Source organism: Gallinula chloropus (assembly GCF_964237585.1).
Source record: "Gallinula chloropus genome assembly, chromosome: 3".
Lineage (NCBI taxonomy): Eukaryota > Metazoa > Chordata > Aves > Gruiformes > Rallidae > Gallinula > Gallinula chloropus.
The window spans coordinates 6,554,773-6,573,722 of NC_140087.1; the positions used below are offsets into that span (position 1 = coordinate 6,554,773).

Genomic DNA, 18,950 nt, shown 5'->3' on the forward strand with positions numbered 1-18,950 from the left:
ACAGGATTCAGAGGGGGAAGGAGTATGTTAGTGGCTGGTACCATTTGAGATGTCATGCTGACAAATTGAAATGCTTGCAAGAGAAGTTGAGAAACCACTTACCTAGACTGCACAGTTTCTTGCAGAAATGTATTTGACAGGAATGTCATACAACTGACACTATAAATACAGTGAACGGTCTGTATTCGGTGCAGTCTTGCTTGTAGAGATCACTAGTGACTACCTTGCCCAAACATGTTGAGTGTTAAGAAAAGTACATTTGTGGGAGGTAAGAAAGAAAGATGACTTTCTGACTGTTTTAGTTCTTATTGCAACACCTTCAGTGATGTTTTCACAAGCAATACTGAAATACTGTATGTGTTTTCAGTATGTACTGCTTTTGGCTGGGATAGAGTTAATCTTCATGCTGGCTTGTATGGGGCTGTGGTTTCCATTTGTTGAAAGCAGTGTCAGTGATACAGGGATGTTTCTGTAACTGCTGAGCATCTTACGTAGAGTCAAAGTGTTTTCTGCTCCTTAGCTCACCCCATCATCAGGTAGGCTGGGGGTGATGACAGGCTGGGAGGGGACACAGCCAGGAGAGCTGACCAAAAAAGGATATTCCATACCATGTGATGTCATTCCCAGAAATAAAACCTGTCATGAGGAAGGAAGGAGGGGACATTAGGAGTGATGGTGTTTGTGTTTCCAAGTAACCATTGTGTGTGCTGGAGCCTGGATTTCCCAGTCACAAAGGGAATATTATGGTAATATTACACAATTTCAGCTTTTGTATGAATCATATTTGTTTGCTGAAGGGTCTTTTCTGTACATATTAACCTAATGCTCATTTAAATTTAAACATGATTTTGTATAATAACAGACATTGTACTGTTCTTCCTCTAGGTTCTTCAAAAACAGCTAGATGATGTGAAGGAGGAGGAGATGTCATTGTTAAGCAAACACAAAGAAGTGGAAAGTGAGCTAGCAGCTGCTAGAGAGCGCTTACAACAGCAGGCCACTGATCTTGTTCTCAAAGCCAGTATGTATGTCAGTACCTTAATCTGAAATGAACTTTGTCTGTTTATTCTAGCCTTTCTTCTTTCTGTTACCCTTGTGCAGGTTTAGTGTGCCAGATATTTCTGACAAGTTTTGGGTGTTTGAACTGTTTTCATATCACATGTATATGAGATTTTTTTTTTGGTGGGTTTACTTATTTGTCCACATATTCTACTTTGTATGACATGTATTCACCTTCCAGGCCTTGGAATTTCTTGCCTTAACTGCACTTGTACAGAATGATTCTGTTGTATATCTGTTCTGCATGCCTGTGTATCTGAGGCATGCTTCCCATTCCTCTATCCTTTCTCATTTGCCTTGCTTTTTGCTGCAACTGTGGTGTCTTGCTTTACATCTACTGTCAGACTTGCAGCTTATCATTTAATAAACCTCTTTAAGTTTTCTTTATAGCTATTTTCTTAATGTCTCTGTACTTGTTGACATATGAAAAGACATAGAAAATGGTTTAAGATTTGCATGTATACATGTGGGTTTTAGCTTACTGGTGTTCTCTCTCCAGTAAAATGGTTAGTGGTAGGGCATGGGTCTAAGTACTTCAACTTGCTTAACTATACTATAGGTAGGACTGTAGGCTACAAATAAGCCCCTGGCTTATCTTTGGCCTTGTTTAACTAGACCAATTGTAGAAATACCTGATTATTTTCCACACAAGTTAGCACAAGCCCTGAGGCTCTTCCCAAAAGTCACTTTGGATAAGATCACCTTGTTTTGAAGGTTGGGTTGTTGCCAGACTGTGCCAGTCAGCCTCGGGGACAGAAAATACTTCCCAGCATTAACTTGCTAATATTGTAATAGTTTGCTATTTATTTTATATACTGTATGTGTTACTATATTTACTATTATTGTGAGAGTTTATTATTATAGATGGCTACTTGTGGCATATCCTTCAAACTGTGAATGTGTATGTGGCCTGTATCAAGGCTTTATTTCCATCCTTTAAATAATTAAGCAGTTCCCACAGATGAACTGAGTGTGTCTGTTGCCTAGGAAAGCTTCACACTTAGGATAAGTGGCACAGGAGAGCTAGCTAAGATAAAGGCTAGGAATAGTCCAGGCTCTATGTTCAGACAACACAGAAGTGAGAGGGACCCAAGACTGCAAGGTCGTACTGCCTGTGAATAGGTAAAACGCACGGGCTCCCTGTAAGGAGTATCTCAAATGGCAATCTGGCCCTTCAAAAAGTTGTGTGGGGCACTCATGGAAAAGTTAATGACATGAGACTTGACAAGAAAGTCATCTGTTTTCTCATATGCTCCTTGACTGCTGCTGTTTCTTTCCCTAGGCAGAATCACAGGATGGGATGGTTTCAGCAGCCAGCCCCAGATTTAGTGGAATCAAACCTAAATGTCCAGGATGGTTTTCCATATTACTGAGGACATGGTTATGAGTCTCCTTTTGGCACTGAGGTTTTCAGCTTTACCAGAATTTCCAGTGTGTCCACACTGTTACTAAGCTCAGTGGCACTGTTGGTAGTACCTCTTTGCTTTTACAATGCCTCACTGCAACAAGAACCAGGAGCCCTTTTTGCAGTTATGCTACCAAGCCTTTACCATGTGATATAATTGATTACTGGCATGTTTGGAAATGTTTCTGACCCTGGCCCACTGCCATCTCCTTTGATTCCTAGTTCATGCTTGGAAGTAAAAAATCCTACCCCAAAGAAACTAAATTCTCTGACTTAATTGCAACCCAAAATGTTTACTCGTTGCTCTACAATTTGAGAAGGCTGTATTAAGTTTATTACAGGAAACAGATTTATTTCTTTTTCCATTTACTTTGTGACTTCCAATTTGAAAGGACACTACTGCATTTTATAGGCTCTGTGTAGAGCATGAGAAATGGTAAACCTGTATGATGTTTTGATGTTGTCCTGTATTGCTAGAACAAAAACTCTACCTCTGAGTGTGTGTGCTTACAATAAAATATGCATGTGCATAATAATTCCTGACAAAATTACTCTGATTATTCTCCTTGTTGCAGATTGTAAAATCTGGGTTTGCAAATACACGTAGCTTCTGTAACACTTAAATGTACCTGATATCTTGATTTTTTTTTTTTTTTTTTTCTTCTCCAGTTTTTAAATTTTATTAAATGCTAAAATTTATCTTGGAATTCTTCGGGGCTTGGCAAATTGTTCATGAAAACACTACTAATTTTGAAACACTTTTAATCTCAAAATTCCATTATGTATCCGATTGTGCTTCCCTTCACCTCGGTGTCCACCACCAGCAAAGGCTAAAACAGTTTTCTTTTTGGTCTGTCTCTTCCTTTAACCACAGATGGAAGTGGATTGGGAGGCTCAGCGGGTCTGTCCTGTTAGCAACAGCGTTGGAAAGTCTATTTTCTTAGCTGTTAAAACACTTATTCTGAGTAAAATAATAGTTTGGGGTTATTTTATCTGGATGCTTTCTTTATGTGAAATTGTTAAATATGTCCATATAATCCTTAAAAATCTGTTTAGTTACCACTTCATTTTATCATCTGTTAATTTTTAAAAGGCATGTTTCAAACATGCTTTATCAGCAGAATCCATTCCAACATGGAACGCCAGTTTATGTGGCGTGGTGCTTCTACAAAGATGTTAAATTAATAGGAGAATGTCCCCTCTCTTTCCTTTTGATTGAACAAACCTTGGAGCATCCTTTTTTTCCAGAATAGTCTTCTGTACCATCTAAGGCTTTCCACTGCTTTAGTCAGTTACCTAGTGGTACTGGTTTCAGTTACATTAATGCAAATTAAGAAGAAGAATAAAAAAATAAACCCTGATGTCATTAACCTTTCTCCCCTAGTGATGTAAAGGACAGATATATATATATGTGTGTGAGTGCATATTTAAATTTAAACATTTAAATAAATTTAATATTAATTTAGAAGCAAGTCTCTGCAACTTTGAACCAGGAAAATTGAAACTCAGGGAGCTCCAAAACCAAGCACTCTTCTGTTGTTGGATATTTTGCCATAAAACCTAAAAAAGGGAGAAGTGGAGGGGAAGGTAAGCATTGCAGTGATGATAATGGAGATCCATATGAAAGTGTCTGCTTCAGCTGCACTTCTAGAAATCACTGAAGTATGAATGTGTACTTCAGTTACATGAAACCAATGTTTTAAAGAGCTGCTTTGTTTTTTAGGTCACATTGGGATGCTTCAAGCTACTCAAATGACTCAAGAAGTTACAATCAGAGATTTGGAATCAGAAAAATCTAGATTGAAAGACAAACTATCGCAACTGGAAGAGGAAAGAAACTTACTACAAAGCAAAACACAGAGTCTGGATGAGCGACAAAGGCAGCAAATTCTGGCCTTGGAGAAGGTGAAACAATTTATTTGCTTCAGTTGAATAAAACCAAAAGACTTAGAGTTCTAAGTAAACATGGTTATGTTTTAGTTTTTGTTTGATATGACTGGACTAGGACCCATGGTAGAATGTTCCAAGAGTATCATGTAGAGCAACACAGAATGACTCAGAGTGTAAAATGAGCATGGAGAGGAGTCAAATTACATGTTGTTCAGACTGATTTGGACACCTCTTAAGAAATTTGTTTAATTTATGACCTCATGTAGATGCCTAATATCTGAAGCCTCTCAGTAAGGAGACATATGAGATGGTTAGAGAACAACTAAAAAAGCCCTTCTCTGAAAATGCGCTGAACACATTTGAAAATACTGAACAGAAATTTTCTATGTGCTTGATACCAAATTGCTCTTTGCCCAAATTAAACAGAGCAAGCAATACATTTTAATATAGATTTATTGCTTTGCATAGATATATCAAAACTACCCTTTTGGTTATTGAATTATTTAGTACTTAGTGTTTGCTAAATTTGTTTTATGCCCAAGTCAATTTCTGTATATTTAATTTTTTCTCAGTAATGTTTTTGTATGTTTTCCTCTTACTCTTCAGATTCATTTTTTCACTGTTTAATAGAAATGATTGTATTCTTCTGTCCTTTATAGAAAGTAAATGAAGCAAGGGAGACACAACGTGAGTATTATGAGAAGGAGTTGGTAAAATTGCAAGCGAGATTGGAAGGAGAGGCTGCCCAGTTAAAGGAGGCTCATTCTAAGACCTTAGAAGAATTGGCATGGCAGCACCATACTGCAATTGAGGCTGCACACAGTAATGCTAATAAGGATAAGAAAAAACTGCAGATGGTAGGTTTGTGCTTTCTTAATAATCATATCACAAAAGGCAAATGCTAGAGTATGAACCTTGAAGGCTGTGACTTTGTTGTGTGACAAGTTCTATTTGGAGTTACCTGTAGATCTGTTGAGCCTCTCAGAAGAAACTGCTCAGCCGTTATTAAAATAACGTAACTCTTGGAGAAGCTGTCACCTGTCTGATACAGAAGAGAAATTTTCAACTCCATGCAACTTTCTTTTCAATTACAGTAGGTGTATTTTTCCAGGTTTTGGGACCCATATTCAGAAGGGTTGATATATCACTTAGATCAGCTCTTCTGAAGGAGGTAAAAGGCTATGTTACTCTAGTATTTATTTAAAATTCTCATAAACATTCCAGAAGTACAAAAAGATGCTATATTAGTACTTGACTATATGTATATTCAGAAGACAGCAACAGCTGTTCCTAACATAAAATTAGCTAACTGTGTATCAGCTGTGCATTTACCTTTGACTGGAATCCTGAAACTAAAGGCTTTTTAGTTTCACAAAATTGGCCTATTCCATGTTGGAATAAATGAGGGGACCAGTTTTTAATAATTTCCTAATCTGATAGCATGTACATCACAAAAAAATTTTGCCTTATACAGTAAATATTGGATAAATGTTGTTTAATTTATGGCTTTGTTATGCTCCTCTGGTGCATACACCAAGAAATGCAGTTGCAGTTAGTGATGTGCCTCCTGTACTGATGGGTTTTTTCCAGTTTATTTTTGGTAAATTATTTTACTGGCATGTTGCTTCAGGTTTGTTGTTGGTTGGTTTTTTTTTTAATAAGTCACAAAGATTCTTTTTTTTTTTTGGTCTCCCAGTAATGGAAGTAGTTCTGAGACATACATGTATCTGATCTTTCAGGTTTACTTTCTTTGTAACTTTAAAGGTGCCTTTTATTCACAGACCCTTAAGAGACATTGTAGTAGCATTTTTTTCTTTTACTTTGGTAAGATATGGGGTTCTTTTTCTTTAACTTGTTATTAAGATAATATATAGAATAAAGCAAATGATATCATAAAGTATTTATTCATAAATCATTAAACTAGTTAAAATGGGGAACAGCCCCATAAATGTGAGAAATTTGAAATGATTTTGGCAAGGGAAAATTAACATTGCAAAGATGTTGGGGGTCAAGTTCTCAGTAAATCTTCAGCAGTGTACTGTGTCCTCTGTGAATTGTGTCTCACTAAACACATGTTGTGTTGAGCAATTCAGGGAAGAAACCATCAGTCTCAAATGCAGAGAAGAGTTGAATTTAGTATGGGATGAAGTATGGCACAAGGAGCCTTGGGATAGGGGATGTGAGAATTTATTGGGACTGGAAGACCAGGAAAGGCAGCTGGGGTTTGGAAGTCTTTGGAAAATATGAAACAGGAGAATTCTAAAGAAAAAGGATAGGAGTCAGGAAATGGTTTAAATAAATCTCTGCTTCAATTCTTCCATTTATAAAATGAGCTGTAAAAATTGCATCCTATGTTCATAGGAGGGTTATGAAAATAGAGCTGCTAATAATTTTGCAGTACTGCACAGCTGTACTGACGAGTATCATAAAAGACCTAATTATTCAGTTATCAGAATAGCCTGAATAGCACTAGTGAAATCTTGCAGACAGCAGATTTCAGCGTGAACCAAAAAAATTGAGCAAGTCTCACTTAGCCAGCACCATTTGTCCCATGTGGCAATTTGATCTGGGCCCAGTGAGGAAAACACATGCTTGCTCAGTGATGCTGTGCAGCAATGTATAGAGCGATGTTATCCTCTGGTTTATTACTCTGTTCAACATCCACCATGAACAAAGACATTGTGCAAGCAGCTTATACACAGATTATTCAGTGCCTATTGCACACCCAAGTGGACTGCTAGAACAAGTGACTAAGCTTAATGTGCTTACCACCCCCAGCAAAACACTGGAGGAGCCCGGTTTTGGCTGAGGAAGGGTTGGTCTCTCTCTCTCTCTCTCTCTGTTGTTTCTTGGAATGAGTTGGATGATGCCAAGTTGCTGTCTTCCAGCACTCTGGTTTTATGCCTTTTCATGACAGTCTTTTTCATCTTAAATTCTTGAGCTCTTTAATTCTCCCCATCTCTGCAGTCCTTCTGCCTGCAGTTTTACTTTGGGTTTCATGCACAGCTCTGGTCTATGTATTCTCATAGCTGTTCCTGAGATGATATTGATTTCTCAGAATTTTGAGCTCAGGGCCACACAGAGGGGCTGAATGGATGCTAAGCCTTGTGTTACAGCTGAGCCCCTAGGAGGGAGCTAATAAAGGAGCCTCTGTAGCAGCATAGAAAACCTTGAAGTCTTGTATTACCTGGCTCTGGAGCACCTTACCTAGCAACCTTTGTTTTCTTCAGGGAGACTTCGTGGTATAATAAATTATTATATATTCCAGTAGAACACACTATATTTTAACATGTTTTATGTTAAGTACTTTGTGACAGAATTTGTTCTTCTGAAAATGTATTCTGAATATTAAGAAAGCTGAAGCACACATACATAGTTTTCCTTAAAAAAAAGAAAAAGGTCTAACAAATGCATATACAGTGTCGCTTCCTGTAAGAGAAATATCATTCATCCAACAGAGCTGTTTTCAGAATTAGGCTATTACTCCACAGAGATTGAAGGAAAACAGAGGTGTTACTTGATTCTTTCCATATAGCTGAACTTGATGACTAATTGTTGATTTCTCTTGGTTCTATATAAATTTTCTAGATATCATATGGGGCTTTATTTTCCCCCGTTTATTCTAACAGCCTGAAACGCTTCCTGATGTTCAGCCTGGATTTTAGGCTTTACTGTTTTCTGTGGGGATGATGTGTAGAAGATAGATGGGTAAAGGATGAAGGATAAGCATGTTATGTCATTTTAAAAGGAGTAAAAACTTCTGCATTTGTCAACTCAGATTAAAAAAGTGAAAGTAGGTATAGTTTCAATGAGTCTGATTAAGTGCACAGTGATTGAGAAGACAGTCCTGGTTTATTTTGTGATTAATTAGGGAAGTTAGATGAGAAAGTAAACTGAAAAATTATGGCATATATTGTAAAAGGAAAGAAATCACAGAATTAGAGTAGTTTGGGTTGGAAGTGACCTCTAAGATCACCTAGCTGCAACCCCCCTGCCATGGGCAGTGACATCTCTACTAGATGAGGTTGCCTGAAGCCCCATCCAGCCTGGCCTGGAACACTGCCAGGGAGGGGCAGCCACAGCTTCTCTGGGCAGCCAGTGTCTCACCACCTTCACATGGAAGGATTTCTTCCTTATGTTCATTGTTTGGCACTTTAAGAAAAGGAAAATTCTTGCTTGAGCTCAGGAATGTTTATTCCACGAGTAGTGATTTTCATCTGGTGCACCTGTACTTCGCAGTGACAGTGTGGTGAGTATTAAATATTTCTTCCATCTTCCTTCTGAAGGAGTTGGAGCAGCAGTTTGAGAAGGAGAAGCTGCATTTGGAAGATGATAAGAATCAGCTCCGACAGCAACTGGAAAACCTAAAGGAAGAGCTGACAACAAAACTGACTTCTGCCAATCAGGAGGTAAGGGTTAACTTAATTGTACTAGTTAAGGGTCCTGTGCATTAGACCACAGTTCATTAATAATGATCTTGTGCTTAGAGTCCAGTACAGAGGTAGGACTACATTGTTCAGTCTGTTTAGTGCCTTATTTCTGTTTAAAATGTTCTTCAAACATGGTAAGTTTCTTGTCTGCTTCTGAGCACCAATGTTGCTGTCCTTTACAAAATTAACAGGGCCTTGCAGTGTTTTGATCACATATATCACTGTTAAACATATCTCAGTAGAAAGTTGTAAGTTTTTTAGTTTCTAATCACCACCTCTTTGTCACATAATATTTTTAAACTAGAAATATAATCTACTGACACAAAACTATCAATTCATCCCTGTCTGGAACTCCTGCCTTGTTTCAAGAAAATTATTTATCAGCTTTATTGTTAACAGACCATACAAACGATTTCTCTGTGTGTGTGTTAAGACAGACTTAAGCATGCATTCAGGTACTTCTTTGCTGAGGTACTTTTCATTGCTGTTTTCTGAACTGTACAGATTCTGAAGGTGGCAGGTGTTTGTCTAATTCTGATGACTTGTAAATTGCACAAATGTTTTACCCCATAATGGGGAAAGATTGCCCTTCTGAAAATGTAGATTAAATTATTACAATATTGAAGTTTATATTATTGTATGCTAAATATTATACATAGTAATATAGTAACATTATTAACATGCATGCTAATGTATTAATTTATATATACATATGTGGTCTGAAAGTATATAGTGATATACTATATATTACTGTATAGTTTCAGAGTAGTACCTACTATAGATAGATAGATACACAGATGCACCCCCGGATAATACAAACAAGCAGTGTAGTTGAGCCTACCATCTGTAGAGCTCAGCAGTACTGCTCATCAGTCAGTTGTACCTGCTCAACAGGAAACTGTCCTTCCTTCTGGTAGCTGTGAGTAGCTTTGTCGGTACTTCGGACCTTGGAGAAGGTGCAAATTGAAACTGGGACTGCCCTTGTTCCCTTAGCAGTATGCTTACCTACATTCAAGTAGAGGAAAAGAAGAAATATTTGTTAGATATATTAAGAAAATCATACATGGTTTTATGTTTCCTTTCAAAATTACGGAAAGCTTTGCTATTTCTAGCTTTAACTTCTCTGTTGTATGTGAACTTACTGCAGGATTAAATCTGAGGATACCACTATTGTCATTTTGCTGTCCTTCAACACTGTAGGTTTTAATTTAGTTACTCTTTATCAACTTCTCTTGGGTTTATGGGTAATAAACTTGCTCCTGCTTTGAAGGAAATCACTTCAAAGGTTTTAAGAATGTGTTTTCGTTATCTAAGTGCTGTCAGGTTGGGGGTTGGAAAAATCAGCAGCACATGTAAGAGAACAGAGGCAGAGCTAAGGAATAGATAACTCTAACATAAACTCAAATAGGGAGCTAGGGCAAGCTGCTATTTAGTAATTGAACTTACATACATTCTTTTGCCATGGTAAATGTCATACTGTGTGTTGTGTTGATTGAGAGAACGAGAGAGAGTGTACAAGCAGTAAATTTGGAATGGTGTGTACGTGCATGCCATGTAGTACAGAGGTGTGATATGTTTTATTTTATTACTCTGATCACCTTAAGTGAATGAGACAAGTGCTTCCTGTGCAATCACAGCTTACTCTTAGATCTCTATTGACAACTGACAACAGTTTCTGCATGTCTTCACTGACCTGGAAGAAACTTTGCTGTGAAATGTCTGGCACATCTTTAGCTTAGCTCTTACATTTCTACTGCTGCTTCCTTGGTTGTTTAAGTAACAGATTTCATTTAGCAGTAGACATCCATTTATTGCATTCTGCAGATATTAGATTAGTTCTAGCTTCCCTGCTGAGAAAGCTGGTTTTGAACCTATGCCATCATCTTTTCTTTTTGACAGACTTTTTGATAGCAATTATCTTAGCTAAAGGATGCGGAAGACTAAAGCCTCATTAAGCTTGCTCCTAGTACCAAGCTATTTAAGAACAGTCTGGTCTTAAGTACTTACCAGAGATTAATTTTTTTTTTTTAATAGAGTTCTGGTTAACTTCAGTGCAGGGCTACCAAAATGATTAAGGGAGTGGAACACCTTCTTTATGAGGAAAGACTCAGGGAGCTGGGCCTCTTTAGTGTGGAGGAGACTGAGGGGTGACCTTACTCATGTTTATAAATATGTAAAGGGTGAGTTTTAGGAGGGTGAAGCCAGGCTCTTCTCAGTGATGGCCAGTGATAGGACAATGGGCAATGGGTGTGAGCTGGAGCATAGGAAGTTCCATGTGAACCTAAGGAGGAGCTTTTTCACTGTGAGGGTGATGGAGCACTGGGACAGGCTGCCCAGAGAGGTTGTGGAGTCTCCTCCTTTGGAGACATTCAAAACCCACCTGGACTTGTTCCTGTGTGATTTAGTCTAGGTGATCCTGTTCTGGCAGTGGGGTTGGACTAGATGATCTTTCAAGGTCCCTTCCCACTCCTAATCTTCTGTGATTCTGTGAACTTTAGATATTAACTTTCCCTGATGTGTCTTGGGATGAGATTGTTTATAATCTCCTTCCATTCACTGTAGACCAGCCAAGACCTTTTAGAAAGACTGTTTGTGTCACTTGGCAGTGTAATCTAAGGACTGGCCAATTCTGTGTGAAGGCTTTCTGATGATATCACTGAGGATCACTTTAAACAGCTTCCAGCATTGCTTCATCATGGGTAGAGTAGACGTAACCCCTACAAGTGGTATTCTTGCACAACGTTTCCATATCCTTTACCTCTACAGGATAGCTCTTCACATTGCATGCTAGTTGTGTGCTACAGCAGACACATAGACAGAGAGTCTCTTCAAAGATATCATTAGTTTCAGGGGCAATTTTTGTGCAGAGTTTCTCCGTTGGGTAGTTGTTATTTGCAGGGAATTACTAGTGGCTGGCATATAATGCAAAGGAGCACAGAGGCAAGTACTCAAGGTTGCATTAGTATTTTTCTGTCATGCTCAGGAAACTTGTGATTCGTTGCTGAAAGGAGAAATCCCTCCTAATTAATAGTTAATAGGTTGCATGCAGAGGGAGAGAGTTTGGGAGGGGTGGCGTAGGGGAGGTGTGTGTGTCTGTCTACATCACTAACAGTTCTTGCATCTCACATGCTAACAAACAGAAAAATAGTTTTAATTGTTACCTGATCATACCTGCAAACCAAAGGTTCATCTTTTCTTGAGGTGCCTGTCCCACTGTGAATGAATTTATCTCAACATACAAAGGCAATGGCACAGACTATCACCTCTGCAAAAACAGTTCCCATTAGTTGCTGGGGTTTGGTCCCCTCCCCATACCTTCTGTTACTCTCTTTTTCCAGCCTACATATTTAAAAGGTTTTTCCTTTCTTACAGCTGGTGAATTCAATCTCTAATACTCTTACCTGCAGCAAAGTAATATAGTATCATCATATTGTAGATGGAGAGCACAACAGGCAGAGGGAAGTGTTATTGTTACGCAGCAGTTAGGGAAATGAGCGCATTATACTCTATAGCTATTAGATTGAGCTTTAAATGGACTGATTTATGGACAGGTAGCAATCTGAAAACAGAGAAACATATACCCTAGCATAACTTAATTCATCCATTAGATTAGAGTCTATATATTTAGAAATAGCAGTTCTCATTTTTTAAATTTGCATAAAACCTGCTTTCTCACAGTAAAATTAGAGGTAATTTCAGAACTTTTATGTAACCTCTCTCCCTGCAAAAATCTTTCAAATATAGGTTGGATATTCTTTTCTTGTAAAAAAAAATCTTTTACTGGAATTTTTGATTATTTTTTTTTATAATATTACAGGAATTTGGTTTTTAATAGAGAAACATTAAGTGAGATTAAAGGCAAACAGGTTGTACCAAAGAAAATATAGATTTGTCTAGGTTGGAGTTAGGAATCAGTGGGAGAAAATGAAACCAAGATGACTGAGCTGCCATTAATAATAATCATGTAAATTACATAAGGCTGGGGGATTTTTGTGTCGTAGGTGTGTCGCCTACAAGACCTAGTGAGAAAAAGTGAACAAGGCCTTGGAACTGCAGAAGGACACATCTCCAGTCTTCAGGAAGCTCAGGAAATACTCCAGAAGGAACTAGAACTAACTAGAGCAAGACTGCGAGAGACCACGGATTCACTGTATAGCATTGAGGTAACAGTGATGTTGGAGAAGGAATTGTACAACGTAGAGCTGGAGTGGTTTTGTTTTTACAATAGCCAGTAGGATTATAATGTACATAGTATTGAAGGATCTTCATATGGTGTCATTAAAAGAGAGATTTCTCTCTTTATTTTGAGCAAAGAGGAAGACACCTTTTGGGTTGTTTGGGGCATTGTTTTTTGGTTAGGGGTTTGTGGATTGTTTGGGTTCTCTAGTTAGTTGTGGCTGGAGATTTTTGGCTGTTTTCAGAACACTTTTAGTATTTAATGGGTATTGCTGCTGGTACATCTTTCTGTGTAGCTGCCAAAACACATCCATACAAAATATATCGAGGCTTGGATTTTTCAGAGGTGTAAGAGAATTTCATGAGAATAAAAAAATGTGTTGCAGCAGTACTGATCCAGACAGTTTCATGTCTGTGTGCAAAACAAGATCCAGAGCTGACTAGCTCTAGCAATCATTGAAACCACCCCCACACCCCGCCCAGTATGCATGCTTACCATGTTATCCTCAGACAATTTCAGGCTCAAATTCAGAGTTTCAGAAGATGCTTGAGAACAGTTTAAAGACACAAGCTACGATATCTTGGAAGATAGCAAACCATGGTCCAGAAAATGTGACCACTTTTATAGAACTGAATCAATTAATTTGTCTAAGCACAAATACTGCCATTTCAGTTAGATGGAACTGAAACTGTCAGTTAATCTGTTAACAGCTCATTGACTTTAATACTAAGAATAACCATTCCTTTTTCTTTCCTCCATAAGCAATGGATATTTACAAGAGCACTGCAATATTTGAAGTAGAGCAGCAAATACATATTTTAAAAAAAGAATAAAATCCCTGAATCTGTTTTTTGTACTGGTGTTATTTTTCTTAAGAAAACCAGACTGAAATAGGATTTTTTTTTTCAAATTTCTTTCAGCCTTGGTCATAAGATGTGTACCTATTGTGGTTTATAACATCCTCTGTATTTTTTTATAATATCTCTAAGGGTCCACATGAACTACTGCATTCTTCTCTTTTTAGCTTATAACATTTAAATATTCATCTATAGCATGTTACCAGCAATATTATGTATCTTATCAGCTTTTAAGACACAAATGAAAAAATTATACAGAAAAAAAATCTCATTTTAAAAAGTCTAACTTTAGACAGCCATGTTTGCTTCTCATGAATAAAGGAAGCAGTGCTGAAAAAAATACATGTAAGTATTAACTCTAGGTAGTACCCAGTACTACTCCAGCATGGTAAAATTTGAACAGAAATTGGTATGATTCTTTTTTTCTGTGTTAAGACTGAAAGTCTGTTTCTACCAGGTTGGTCCAGTCCCTAAACAAAAAAGATACACACTTTGTATCAAGTCCAGATAGCTCAAGCTTTGACATTGGCATAATGAATACTTGCAGATTCTAAAAAAAGAGCCAGGCAGGGAGGGAGGAAGAAGAAAGTCCAAAATGTGCTTGCCAAAAACCTAAGTGACCTGCTCTAGTGCTGAAGTTAGTCCTGAGCTGAACAGGACTTGATGACCTTTTGATGTTCTTTCCAACATAAATTATTCTGTGATTCAATGTAGCAGCATTTGACCTACTGGAAAATTGCTTTTTATTGCTTCTGGTAGGAATGCACAGTTCTGTTCCACAAGTAAGAAATATCAGCAGATGTATAGGCATTAATTGTGTGCAATTAAGAATTACACACTGAAAATGTTATAGTTCAAGTTTTATGAGCCAGTTTTAATAGACATTTTTGTTATAAATACATTCATTTAAGATTTGAAATACTGGGTTTTTGCTGCTGATCAGTCTCTATTGTGAAGTTTGTGTTTGCAGGGTGAACTAGATCAGGAGAGACAACAGCACGAGGCAATGATTGCTGCCATGAGAGAAGAGGAAAAGTTCAAAGTTGACAGAATGGCTCGTGACTTGGAAATAAAATGGACAGAAAATCTTCGGCAAGTATTACTTTTTTCTTCTTTAAATAAGAAATTGAGTGTCATAGAATGGTTTGAATTGGAAAGGACCTCAGGTCCAACCCCCCTGCCATGGCAGGGACACCCTCTACTAGGCCAGCGTGCCTAAAGCCCCATCCGACCTGGCCTTGAACACTGCCAGGGAGGGGGCAGCCACAGCTTCTCTGGGCAGCCTGTGCCAGGGCCTCACCACCCTCACAGTGATGAATTTCTTCCTAATATCTAAATTTCACCTCCAGCCTATGGACATTACCCTGGTTCTGTCACTCCATGCCCTTGCGAGTAGCCCCTCTCTAGCTTTCTTGTAGGCCCCTTTAGGTACTGACAGGCTGCTATAAGGTCTCCCCAGAGCCTTCTCTTCTCTAGGCTGAACAAGCCCAACTCTCTCAGCCTGTCTTCACAGGAGAGGTGCTCCAGCCCTCTGGTCATCAGTATGTGGTAGTGAATGTTACACCAACATAATAACAAAAGCAATGTAAAACAAAAGGCTCTGTTATTATCTAAGCCTTTCCAATTGCTCCTGAGCTCTTCATTCTTTTTTTGCTTCTTGCACAAAGTCCACTACCTTTTAGATATTTCAGCTTTGCTTTTAGACAGGAATGTAATAAGCTTCGTGAAGAGCTGAGGCTCCAGCATGAAGAGGATAAGAAGGCAGCCATGACTCAGCTGTTGCAGCTGAAAGAACGGGAAAAAAATGCAGCAAGGGATGGATGGCAAAAAAAAGTTGAAGATCTTTTAGACCAGGTAACTATGGTCTTGTTGAAAATTGGAAGCTGTTTACAATTTAGTTGCTGCTGGTTTATTATCGATTAACTACATGAAATTGGTTGCAACATCTGTCTTTCAATTTCTAACAAATTTCATTTTTAAATTGTCTTGAAAATGAAATTTGTTGTAAATGAAATTTAAAACTAATCATTGTTTAACTCTCTTTGATTCATGTTTTAAGAGGCATGTCCTTCTTTACACTGAATGTGAATAAAACCTTTTACATGTGTTTTTTGGAGGAATGGAAGTGACAGTGTCACCTCTTCCTCTATTATTATTATTTTCTATCTAGTCCATTATAAATATTTATCTATGATAATTGCTAGGACTTGAAGATCTCAAAAGTCAAAATGTTCCTTGGTTTCTACGTTTACTATGGTTATGTCTTGTCAAGTACTTTTTTATGTTATTTTGGATAATTTTTTATAAATACTGAGGTTTTTAATTGTAACTTGTACTTATAACCCAAGTTATGCTAGATAATTCCAGGGAAATACTTGCTTTTTACTTTTTCCAAACTGTAAATGCTAGAGAACTGATTCTATTGTCTACAGTTTGAAAGAATAGCTGATAATGAACAAATACATTTTAAAGTAAGAGAAACAGATTTTGGAAGTCATTAAATGACTGCAATTCTAGGCTGTTTGTGGGATAGCTTTTAATTTGCTGTCTAATTTGAGAAGTCTAATAACTGAACACGCACTTGATTATACAGCTTCTTATAGGAATGCATAACAATGTATTTTGCTGACGAGGAGATTTAAACTTGTAAAATCTTGCAGCTTAAGCTCATAAAAGCTGGAGGTTTTCAAAGTTCTTGGTCTGTTACTTTTTACAATGTGATTGTAATGAGACTTGGACTCATTTGATTTTGAGTTTCACTTAAATAACTTTACTTAAGTTTCATTTAGTCTCTCTACTTCTACCTAGAAATAGCATTTACTCTAGGGAAGTATATTTTAAACTTTCTGTAGTTTTAACTTACTTTTAAGATACTTTACCTGTCTCTGTCTTTTAAAACACCAAAATGAATCTAAGCTACAGTTTCAGAATGGAAAATCAGTATGTTCCAAATGAACGATATCTTCACTTTCGAATCAGAAAGCTCAATGTAATAAGGGGAAGTTTCCTAAAGAATTTGCAGATGTAGGAAATGGTCTGCATATGCAAAATGGTTGGGTTTTTTTTTTTTTTTTTAAATCCAGCAGTTGCTTTTCCCTACCAGGGTTTGAGTTGGATAGGTATTTCATAAGGACTGAGAAGTTACTGTTGGTGGTAGGGTACATCATCCACAGATGTAGTCATTTCATCATAGAGGAAAAACAAAGGTACACTTTCATTATGGAAGGGAATGGAAGATTTTTAGTGTGTGTTTCATAACACAAAGATTACTGTATGCTTTGGTGGTGTTAATGTAGCGTATTCTGAACAGAAACTGCATTGGGCCCACTTTGACACTATGGGAACTGCTGCAATAAGGCAATCTGTACCCTCTTTACCCCAGAGAGTTCCCAGGCTGGTTTAAAGAGGGTGGAGACAGCAACAAAAGTGAGATTCTTCTGTTACACATGTGCATAGTTAACAGCATTGGGAAGAATTCAAATTCCAGCCCATCAAAAGGGTATCTGCTCATAGCTGTCGCCTTTCAGCCATGCTGAACAAGAACAGCCCGAGATAACTGCAGCAGGAGTGTAAAATTCTGCGTCTTCATTAGTGGGACGATGCATTTAAAACCCATTTGAAAAGCATGAAGTCCATGTAAAAATTAAGAAGAGAGCAGAGACTCAACTCCTCTTTCTGCAATCCAGATTTTACCTGTGAAAAGTTGGTCTGGCCTATACCAGCAATATTATACAATGATTTATCAAAGTAATACAAGACCAAGGTCTCTGCTAAATAATTTTCAAACTTGTAAATTGACAGAAACTGTGGTCTGTATGTCTATGCTGAGAAAGTGTCTAGAGCTTCACTGTTTAGTTGTATAAATGGTATTCAGACAGGTTGAATTCAGAAATGAAATGCTTATCAATGCATCATTTTCTAAATTTTCAGATTTGGTTTAAAAACAAGAAAAAAGTGCTTAATAACAGAGGTTTAAATGAATGGTGGGAAGTGGCACAGTATAGTTACTTAAACTGTAGAAAAATACAATATAGAGTGTGCCCATCTTGCCATCCATCTTCAGTCAAAAAATATATGGCCCTAAAGTGTTCTCAGTTGGTCTGTTTATTAATTATGGTCTAATCTACAAAGTTCTGCCTTCTAATAGTTGTTGCATGTTTGATAGGTGAGATGTAGCTCTTGCATAAAGCAAGGTAATAGTTTTGCTCTTATACTGGTAACACGAGTGGTTGCTCATGGAATGCACATAGGATTATTGTTATTCTAACAGTATAGCTCTGTTATGAGTAAAATAATTCTCTTGAGAGAAAATTCATCTGATTAAGTGCTTAAACTCATTCTTTCTGGTTGCAAAGCATCACTTACCATCTACAGTTAAATGTGGTTGGTAGGTTAACTAGATTAGTGTCTAGAGACCAAGTGTGTCATTCTTATCCCTGATAAGAGAAATAATTTTAGAAGACATAAAAAGAGAAAGTGATTTTCCTTTTTTTGTTCTTTTTTTCCTTGTAAATTGTGTTAAGTATTTCCACATGAATCCATGTGAGTTTCCTCATGAAATATGTAGTGAATTCAGATGTGCTAGCTCTTTTCCATTGCTCTTAGCTGTGTAATGGGCTTTTAACGCTTTTCTTAAAAAACATTTTACTGCTGAGAAGGCTCCAGCCATGGAGTAAATAGCAGGAATTATCTGTTTCTAAAGCACAAGTGTGTTCTCTCCTCTGGCTCTCCATGTTGTGCAAATTTCTAATTCTGGGCACTGAAACATACAGGTTAAGGCCTGTATTATTCTTATTCATTTTTTTCTTGTCATATATAGTTCTTTTTGTAAACTGAACCAAGTACTCTGTGGATGGGCTCTTCTATATTTGAGCAAATATTGGTTCTCCCATCTTCTTTACATTTTTTTTTGAGAAAAAATTACCAGTTTCCTATCAGTTTGTTCCCATGGTAGTGTGTTCCTTTTTAAACTGCCAAAGTGCAGATGAGAAACTGATTTACATCAAAGTGTAAATACTTTCTTCTCATGTAGTCATTACTCAAATTATAGTTTTCAGGAAATTTCAAGCTCCATCCTAAAACCCTGGCTGCTGAGCATACTTGCTCACAAAGTGGAATGCTGTAGAGAAGTC

The 18,950-nt window shown here is 37.4% G+C and overlaps 1 protein-coding gene across 3 annotated transcripts in view; it reads left to right on the plus strand.

Annotated features, from left to right (window-relative positions):
- FAM184A (family with sequence similarity 184 member A) overlaps positions 1–18,950 on the plus strand; it is a gene marked incomplete at both ends in the record, with an annotated part of 70,591 nt that overhangs the window by 26,037 nt on the left and 25,604 nt on the right. For all 3 annotated transcript variants that reach the window (XM_084261991.1, XM_084261992.1, XM_084261993.1), the window contains 7 exons: positions 886–1,021; positions 4,188–4,369; positions 5,014–5,211; positions 8,641–8,763; positions 12,786–12,947; positions 14,789–14,914; positions 15,526–15,672. In XM_084261991.1, coding sequence (XP_084118117.1) covers positions 886–1,021; positions 4,188–4,369; positions 5,014–5,211; positions 8,641–8,763; positions 12,786–12,947; positions 14,789–14,914; positions 15,526–15,672 — 1,074 coding nt within the window. The remainder of the gene's footprint in view (positions 1–885; positions 1,022–4,187; positions 4,370–5,013; positions 5,212–8,640; positions 8,764–12,785; positions 12,948–14,788; positions 14,915–15,525; positions 15,673–18,950) is intronic.